The sequence below is a fragment of the Atta colombica genome, unplaced genomic scaffold, assembly GCF_001594045.1.
Source record: "Atta colombica isolate Treedump-2 unplaced genomic scaffold, Acol1.0 scaffold62, whole genome shotgun sequence".
Lineage (NCBI taxonomy): Eukaryota > Metazoa > Arthropoda > Insecta > Hymenoptera > Formicidae > Atta > Atta colombica.
The window spans coordinates 117064-127999 of NW_017259553.1; the positions used below are offsets into that span (position 1 = coordinate 117064).

The following is a 10936-nucleotide window of genomic DNA, read 5'->3' on the forward strand; positions in this document are numbered from 1 at the left end:
CAACAAATCAATACCATATATAAATCTTAAAAGCCGCTAAATAATTGTATTATAAAATGATGAATTCAAAACTATATATTTATAAATGCCATAACAAGAAAAATAACGTAAATCATAATCAAACATATTCGATTAAAAAGTATAATAACATTGTAGATATACATCATTAATGCAAATTTTTAGAACGTTTGTTTTATTAAGGACATCACAAATCAATTGCCCACATCACATTTGGCGACAGTTTGCGCACAAAAATTATTAACTACAGCTCGATTGCCAATAACATGCATTTTTTGAGGACTAATAAAAATTTCAGGAATTTAAGTCACATTTGCCTACATATATTTTTGTCTATAATATATGTGGGCAAACTGTATGTGATTTCGTTTTTGAAATTTTTATTTGTGCGCAAAAGAACATATAAGCAATCGAAGAGTAAAAAAATCTTAGTTGTAAAATTGAGTAAAATTTGCACGTTATAGATTGATAATTAAAACATAAATACATATGTAGAAGATTGATATTTACTATGTAATATAAAATTTTTCTTAGTTTTTCCAGATAGTATCATCTGAAAACAATAAAACAAATGTCAGCGAATCTTTATTATCGTTTATATTTGCGTCTGTATGCATCATATACATGTTTATAGCCAATTATATCGGACAGAATATAATCGACCACAATAATCATGTATTTATTACTGCGTAAGAGAAATATTTATGTATTGTAATATGTGCGATTATTGCTTTTTGCATTTGTTATAACAAACAGAAATTGATCTGCTGCATTTAAATTAGAACATATAATTAATTAAGAATTACAATCGTGGGTAAGCGATTTGCTATCTGTATATTCAATTCTGTAGGTACAACGTTCAGTGGTATAAAACCCCATTATATATACAGAGAATGATACTATTTTTATTGCAAAGAAAAGCCAAAGAATTTTCATTAAATATTGGTGGAATGTTTGATGCATCCATGGAGGGTTTTGCAACGGTAAAATAATATTTTGGGGGATATTTTAATATACATTTACGTACTGGTATAATAAAAATATATTTATAATTGCAGCTAATAAAGGCTTCCGTATCTTATTTTACAGTCATGCATTCTGCACAATGACAAAATAAATATTTATTAATTTATTACTATTACAATGAAAATATAGTTAAAGAAAAAGAATGATTGCTTCGAAAATAATAGATTCATTTTTTCAAGATAGAGTACAGATAGATATTTCCCTGTATTATAAAATAAAATTGAAGTTATTTAAATTAAAATAGTGATACTGTTTTCTTTCTGCATATATGCATATCGTGAAATTTTTGAGCTTCACATGGAAGACGTACACCCATAAATTACTTCCTCTCCTACATTCAGTTTTTTATGCTGTTATTCGTACGCACTACAATACAAAGCGAGATTCATTTCGCAATAACTACCAATGTTTTATAATACAGCGTACACATAACGTAAGATAGCTATTCATTTTACAGAAAAATCGAGATTAAAATTATTTCATACATATAGTAAAATACATACAGTATACATAGAACAATTTTAGATACTAAGAATTTAAATAACAAGTACTTTTTATTCCTTTTTAGTATTTGGAATTTGTAGAATGTTTATTGTTATAATATTAAATTTGATCATTTATAGTTGATGTCAATACAACGAACACGTCTCAATCATATTATTTACTCATTATGACAGAATACCTTGTTGATTAAGAAAAATATTTCTATTGGATGCTGTTATATATGTACACATCATTATTATGTATTGGGTCGATTATAAAGTTGAATAGATACATTGCTCATTATATACATATTTGTAAAATATTAAAAATTGCTAGGTATGAACGTAGATATAGGAGCATAATAATATTTTAACTGTTATATAAAATTAATAATTAATAAATAAAAAAAACCCGTTTGCAGCTATCGCATTGAACATGCAGTTGATATTCCACGTTGATATTCCATGAAATATTACAATAAAAAATAAAATTTTGACCGAAGGTATAATTTGTGCCGTAGACATTCATCATCAAGATTTGAAGTATGTATCTATGTTTTTTTACATCGTGTGATACATTTACTAATATTCACTAATTTTTTTATTTTTAAGAATTACGAAGCATTTCATAATTGCATTCAAAATAATGATATCTTATTTCATGGAATATGTAGTAGTTTGTTTTAGTTGAAATTATTATTTATTACTAGTACTGTAATTTTTATAAATATACGTTTATCTGACTGCAACAAATCAGTACTACATATAAATCTTAAACATTAAATAATATATAAATGAATACAAAACTATATTCGGTAACAGTATCGAGTAGAGAACCTAGCTCCAGTGACTTGATCTTGATGTATGTTGTCAAGATCATGACGTTGACTTCCAATAGTCATAATTCATTATTATTTGTTAAAAAGTTATTAATAGTCAAAGTTATTATTTATTTTCCTGTTTAACGTGAAGAGTCAGATAATTTTAGATAGGGAGAAAAGTATGAGAAAGAAATATAACTTTTCACGAAGTAATTTTCACTTCACCTCCCCTCTTGACAAGAGGAGAAAAGTCACCTTACTAAGGGAGCAAGTGAACTGAAAGCCGCTTCGCGTGGAAAGTCGAATGTCCCTTGGCAGATGGGAAATGGGAGGAAACTCCCTTGTCATTATGTAAGCAAGAAAGGATATAGAATAGTTTTAATATTGTATATAGCAGAAATAAGATAAAACGATTGAACAATATTGTTTCGTTTCCAAAAGAATATGTAAAATTGCATATTATAAATTATATACTTTTTCTTAATTGCAATTAGATTTGACAATATAAGACAATATAAGATTTATAACAAACAAATATTTTTATAACAAATACATCGAAAGAAATTTAGTATCATGTATACATACAAATTGTATTAAAAAAATTGAAAAATCATTTTTTCATAAAATCTCTCAAAAAATTTATTATCTTCTAATGGATTTTATTTTGTGTGGATTTTATTTTGATGGAATAATCTATTTAATAATTATCAATATTTCCACAATGATAGTGACTCTCACTGTATTGTACAAAGCAATTAACCTTTACGTCAATGCACGAGGACATACGAATATTCACATATTAAGTTTTAAATAAAAAAAATTTTATATTGTATTTCGATTTGCGCTTCAAAAATTTTATCCCTTAAGCAAGAAACAATTTTGCACAGACTTTATTTCATTTTCACTTTTAGCGAAAATCTTGTAAAACACGGTGTAAAAAGGTGAAAAATTATTCATTGGCAGAAAGGTTAAAGCAAATGTACAATCATTAAGGAAGAGTAATAAATCTCTTAATGTAGATAAAGGTCGATATTTATAATTCATTCTTATTTCAAAATCATTTTAAGACGTTGATATTATGTAACATATTAAGACGTTGACATTCTGATTGATTTATAATATTATAACCAGAGTTGGAAACGTTATCTTAAAAAAATAATGCCTTAATTACAGTTACTTTTTGTTAAAAATAATTCGTTGTTTATTAGTTGTTTATTTTAAAAAGTAACACGTTATCGTTACTATTACTTAAAAAAATGATGAATCGTTTTTTCGTTACTTTGACTACATATATCAAAGTCAAAATCATTGGGGGGAGGGAGAATCCCATAGGGGAGATCATGATCAGTGGACTATAGGGTAAATATTAGAATAATCGAGGTTAAAAAACAAAACATGCGAGACACGCGTAACGTGTCTAAACACGCAGCAATGATTGCTGCTCAATCTGCTGTAACATCTTGTTGCGACACACATCTATATGATAGAAGTTGAGCTACAATTTTTAAAAATCGTACACCTAATATTATAATATAAATATAATATAAATATTTTTATTCTTAAAGTTTTTGTTTTACAATCATATATGATTGTCTGAGATATTTGATTTCTGTTTAGATAATACAATTTTTATACTTAATAAAGTCCAACAAATTTTTTTTGTTTGTCTTTGTTATTGTATATTGTTAATGTTTTTAAAAAAGGAACGGATGGGAGATAGGTTAACCACAGCATGAGGGTGTGACTCATTTAGATTGCGTTCGGAAACATTACACGAGTGTGTCTCCATGTATCATCTTATCCTTGTTTAACATTGGATGAACAAACAAGGATAAAATGATACGCGCATTCGAATGATGTTTCCGCACGCAGTTCATGTGATTCTTATATATAATACTTACCAATATTTCATTTCTTTAAAGAGATTTACCTCAATGATAAATGTTATAAGTTTATTTCCCTCGTATCTAATCTCGATAAAACTAGGCTCATTCGATGTGTTTTTGCACAAAATGAACGAATTTAGCAAAAGGAAGCACATTGTTCTGCAAAGCGAATGTATTGTGTTTAAAATATATTTTTATGAAAGTTTTATTAATATGTAGCCAAAGATAAACTTAAAACATTAATTTTCATTTTAATCATTTTTGTTAGTCAAATTACTTTATAACATTAATCACCTTACTCCGGTCTCGGGACTAATTGAATCAGATGGAACACATTAGAAAATGCATTTTTTTTTCACATTATCAGTTTCCCTTTATTATTAAAATATTATTAGATAATCAAATGTATGTAGTAATTGATGCAGAATTTATTTTTTTGATAAATCTCTTAGTTACTAAATATTGTTTTTAGACATTAATTAAATCATTATTAAGAATATATTTCAAGATTCATTTGCAGTACTGAAAATCTGTAGTATATATATGTAATGTAAATACAAATTTCAATTTTCAATTCTCATAGAATGCAGTCTAAAATATAAAATATAAAATATTTGTTAAGAAATAAAAATGAGAAAATAAACATTTTATAATTGTATTATATATAATAAAGGATTATTATAAATAATAATATAATATATTAATCCTTTATTATATAATCCTTTAGTATACAAAAAATTACAAAAAAATGTTAAATTGCAAATATTTATGCAAACATTAAAAAAAATTTTAAGTATTTTATTTATTATAACGATGACACAATTTGGATAACTAAAAGTGTATTTTCAAGGAAAAAAGCGAAACATCTTTCAGCTAGTAATATCGAGATATAATTCAATACGGCCATCCAATAAAAATTAAAATAACGATAAAAGGACTGAATCGTTACCGTTACCATCGCAAACAGAAAAAAGTAATAATCATTACCGAAAAAAAATAACGAAAAAATAACAGCACTACAAGTAACGCGTTACTTCTCAACTTTGATTATAACGATCTATAGACAATCTTAAAAAACAGTCTATAAGTACAAATTATAAACGTGTTAATGTATATTCATGTATTGTATTATCATTACATATCAGTGTAGACAGTATAGTTAGTAAGTGCTGTGTATCAAAATTTTAATACAATGATAAGAAAAGATGCATATCATATTACTGCACGACACGATATTATACGCGAATATACAAGCAACATTACATTATGTTTTTTTTAAGAATTAATATATTATATTATTATTTTTAATCACAAAAAATTGTGAAATTGTGTAAACATTATTTACTTGCAGTTGACACCATTAATAATGTTAAAATATACTTCGAATTTTCTTACCAAGACGCTGGCTAGTGTATTTTTCTGTATAATATTCACAGTAAAGTACTATGTATCTCATCTTAAAATTAAAAGTGTAAGTTGATGATTTATAAAATATCCATAAAATGAGATAATCTGTCATATAATATTTTTAATGTGAACAAAGATTATACTGAAATCCAATAACAGATTAAAAATGATATGATGGACCCTTTATATTATATATTTAATAATTTAAAAGATGAAAACGAAATTAATATTATAAAAAAATATCATCGTATTGCGAAATGTTATACAGTTGTGTTTATGGGTGAGACAATATTTATTGATTTCCGCCAGTAAATATTGGATTAGGGAAAAAGTCCTTTTACAAGTTGGCAAAAAGACTTTTTTAGCAATCCATATATTCTATTTTTTTTTAAACTGGCAAATTATATTACTTGATAGAGCAATGTTTCAACTTTAAGAATCTATATTTTTAATTGCGATAAGATTTTTAACGATGTTATGAGCAATAAAATCAGATCTTTTTATTGTTCCTTTTTATTTAATCCACGAATAAATGATAAACAAAAAATCGTAGGAATATTTTTAAAACCCAATTTTGTAGGAAAAGTTTCAAGCTTTTATGATACATAGTAGAAAATTTGCGTAAATTTTTTGGGCATGCTATAGACTTAAAAGTGAAAAGGAAATTTTTAATTTTTTTCAGCTCATTTTCAATATGTAAAAATTACAAAATTCATATAAATTCACAAAAATATAGTAATAACAAAAGTAGAGATTTCAAGCTTTAAAACTCTTTTTCTAAATTTAAATTTTGATTATTTTTAACGAAGATATTAACTAGGAAAAGTCTTTTTATAAGCTTGTGAAAGGACTTTTGCCTAATTCAATATATATTTAATTTAATATACAAGAAGTCAAGTGGAGAAAGAGAAAGCGATTTTAGTGTTATATGCTTTCATATATGAATATTTATATGAGTTATTATATAAATCTATTAAAACACTAATTATAAATCATAAATATGCGATAAATATTATAATATTTGCGATAAATAGAAAATATGTTTATAAATCGAATAAAATAGAAAAATGGTCATTAATTTTTAAATTTTAATACTATTCTGTATTAAAAAAGTACATCATAATATAACGTTACACATTAGGAATTTAAATGATACTTTTATGCATTTTAGCAATTATTGTTTGTGTAATGCCGACTTGTATTGTAACTCATTTTTTGTACATAGCTGACAGTAATGTACCGATAAATGCATCTGAACCACAATGTTTCATTATGGTGGTATACTTTATTAATAAAAAAAAATATTTCTATTTGATTCTGTTGTATGTGTACGCAATATTTTGTATCATGTTGATTATAATTGTAGGAACAGGTGCAGTGCTCATTACATATTTTCAATATATCTGTGGAATATTTAAAATTGCTAGGTAGGAACAGACATGCACACAAATGAACATTTTCTATAACAATTTAATAATTCATACTATTATACAAAATTTATTATATCTATACAAATTAAAAAAAGTTCTTATAAAAGTTCGGTTTACTGAAAAATTGTTATTTAAAAAGTTGTTACATAATTACAATGCAAACATTTATTCAGTTATCGTATTGAGCATGCAATAAATGTCGAAATTCATCGGCAAAATATTGCGTTAAAAAATAATAGTTTGATGACCGAGGGCTTAATTTGTGCCATAAATATTCATCGCCAAGCTATGAAGTTTGTATTTACATTAATAATATTTACATTAATAATATATATAGTATTTATATTAATAATATTCGTACAATACATTTAATTAATGATATTTCTTTTTTTTTAAGATTATCAAACAACTTTTTATTTATATTCGAAAAAACGTCATTTTTATTAACCGCCTGTTGTGTTATTTGCATAAGCCTGAATTTGTTTCAAGTAAGTTTTCAATTTCGTGTATGTATAATAATGAGAGTTGTATCAAAATTACGTGTTTTTAATGATTTCACATATATTACACAAATGACAAAAATAAAAGTTATAAATCTTCACAATAAAAGACAATAAATCACAAATGATGAATGTAGAACTAGATGCGTCTAGATGTTTTAACAAGAATAATAACATAAAGAATAAACAAACAGGTAATCTCTCACAAAACCTAGTGTTGCAGGTACAAATGTTATGTCCGCGCGTGCCGATATCGTGCCATTTTCGAGCAAATCGAGTTGAAGTTAAGGATGTTCTGGCTATATAGTCCCAGACAAAAATTATTTAAATTTGAAATTGATGAAATTCTATATTTTATAAATTAAAATATGCGCCATATCGTATATAGAATCTAAATAATGTCAATTAATGTGATATTTGGTATTATAAATGAATATATTTGTATTTCTGTCGGACTAAAACTTTTGGACGTGAATTTTCCTTGAAATCAACTGTAAGAAACGAAAGACATGCTACATATTATTAACATTTAAAGACATCACATGGTACTTAAAAATCAAAAAGATATGTAAATTAATTTTCGTACTATTGACATATTTTAAGCAGGCGAAGTATGTTGTGTCCTTATTCGAAATTTTGCTTTATTATCATTAATATTATCATTAATATCTTGATGATAAATTAGTAAATCGATATGAATTTTCTTTTTAGAAACGTTGCTCAATATTTTATTTATTCACAAAATTTTAGAATATTGCTTTTTTTATAATTTTATTGATATAAATGGAAATATGCTGCTGCTCGGTGGAAATAAATTACTGAAATCGCTGAAAACCTCTAAAATCTATCAATTAATTTATATAAATTATATTAAAATGGATCAACTAATACAGATTTCAACGCTTTTAGTGCTTTATTTCCATCAGGAGTATTTTACAAGAACTTATGCAAAATTAAATTGGATAACTCGTAAACTAAATAGAGAATCGACTTCAGGACTTACATAGATCTTCAGATAATAAAATAGAATCAATTTATTAAATTTTCGAGTTATTATCAGTTAGAACGTTAGCGCCAGTACATCCTTAAATCATCAGCAATACAAAGATTGAAGAGCACGCTAAGACGACGAACAATCAAACAGATGTTGCCCATAGATTTTTGAGCCATTACTACGGATGTATTTTGACCGCTTCCCTTAGGTCACACACGTCCAAATAAACTTGTCAAGTCTGCTTGTATAAAGCACTTGTGCGAATTTTTTTTTGAATGTGTATGCCAGAAAAGAATTGCACATTTATTTTGGCTTGCACAAATGACTTGAGCAAATACGAAAATTCATTTTATATGCTTACTCAAATGACTTGCACAAGTAAATCGGAGCGTATGTGGCACGCTTAAATTCTAATCAGAATGTCTGTTCGCTTACTCATTTGGACTCAACACCTTCGTTTTCTCTTTTTCCAATTTCTGAATTTATATTTACGTACTTTTAAATGTAAAAATTCTTGAGGATTTCAACGCGAAGAGATCTTAATTATTAAGCTTAATTCGTGTTTAGTCATAATAACAATCACTTAACTCGATTCGCTCGGAAACGACACAGCACGGGCATCGACACGGTACGGGCCAGACATAACAATATAATTTATACAAACTACTACTTTTAATGAATCGAAATTATGCCGAAATTTTAATAAGCATTATTAATAAAAATCTACGTAATTTTAGAACAACAATCATAATTTTATATAAAAATTGGATGTATTTATACTTGGGTTTAAAATGTAAACGCGAGCTTTATAACAATTTGCATTGTTTGTGTATAAAGTATTTATCATCTTAATTTTACAAATGAAGAAAATTTGTGTATTTATGGAATGATAGTAAAATATTAAAATGGTAAATAGTATTACGTTAAAATAACTGATCATTTAAAATATTTTTTTCAGCTCTTTCAGATAGCATTATCTAAAAATAATTTCTTTGAATTTATAAGTCCATTGATGTGTGTGTCAATAATCACTTTCTATGTATTTATTGCCAATAATATAGGGCAGAATATAATTGAACATAACACTCACATATTCGACACTGCGTAAGAAAAACATTTTTATAAGAGAAACTGTATGAACATTTTTTCAGGTTTTTCCTGAATAAACAATAGATGTATATACAGGATGTCTGGAAATAATCGCCAAATATTTCATAGGTAGATAGAGCGGACTAAATTGAGTCGAAAAGTCCTCTATCATTTTCTAAATTTCCCCAATAGTTAATGAGTTTATTAATCCTTAAAGATAGCCGAATACGCGCGCTCGCCCGGCCTGCGAAATGTATATGCCTACCGATCGCTTGACGCGCGAGCCTTGGGAGTTGGGGATTGGCTGGCAAGCGCTCCATGCCGCGCACATCGCCGCAAGCCTCCGTAACTCGAATGATGCGCTTGCCAGGTTATCCCCCCGCTCCTCTCGGCTCGCGTGCCAAGCGATCGGTAGGCGTATACACTTCGCAGTAGTATTCGGCTATCTTTAAGGATTAATATCTCGTTAATTATTGGGGAAACTTACAAAATGGTAGAGAACTTTTCGACTCAGTTTAGTCCGCTTTATCTGCCCATGAAATATTTGGCGATTATTTCCAGACTTGTATATGTCAGAAACATTGATGTATTTTATATTAAATAATGTATTTAATGTATTTTATATCGATAACATATAACTTGAAAATAATTAATAAAACATTCCTATTTAAAAATAGCGACCTATAATATATATATATTTCACTCCATAGGTACAATGTTCAATGGTACAGAACCTCATTACATATGCAAAGAATGATACTATTCCTACTGCAAAGAAGATCAAAGAAATTAACTTTAAGTATCGGTGGAGTATTTGATGCATCTTTGGAAGGTTTCGCCATGGTAATATTTTATACAATATCTCAGAATATATACAATATTTTATCAATGTCTATCAGTTTACACATGGATGCAATAAAAGAATGTTTATATAATTGCAGCTAATAAAAGCTTCAGTATCTTATTTTACTGTCATGTATTCTATGCAGTAACAAACAAATATGAATTTAATACTATCATAGTAAAGATGTAGATAATGAAAGAATGATGTTTTCACATTTAAAAAAGAGACAAATTTATTTTGTAAACACATAATATATAAATATGTATAATATATAAATATATTTATATTAAGAAAAAAATTTTTTTAAATAAAAAGAACATATTTTCTTAAAAGGACATTTTTGCAAATATTTGTTTTATTTAAGTAAAACTATTTAATTTTAAATAAACACATGTTATCTTAAGTATATTGTTATGTACTTTCACACACACACACATAT

At 26.5% G+C, this 10936-nt stretch overlaps 1 protein-coding gene across 1 annotated transcript; it reads left to right on the forward strand.

The window, feature by feature from the left end:
- Nucleotides 1-642: 642 nt before the first annotated feature.
- Nucleotides 643-10645, forward strand: LOC108692142. The gene is made up of 3 exons (XM_018200294.1): nt 643-707; nt 869-1001; nt 10595-10645. The coding sequence occupies exons 1-3, from the start codon at nt 643-645 to the stop codon at nt 10643-10645; spliced, it is 249 nt and encodes an 82-aa protein (XP_018055783.1).
- The last annotated feature ends 291 nt before the right edge of the window (nt 10646-10936 follow it).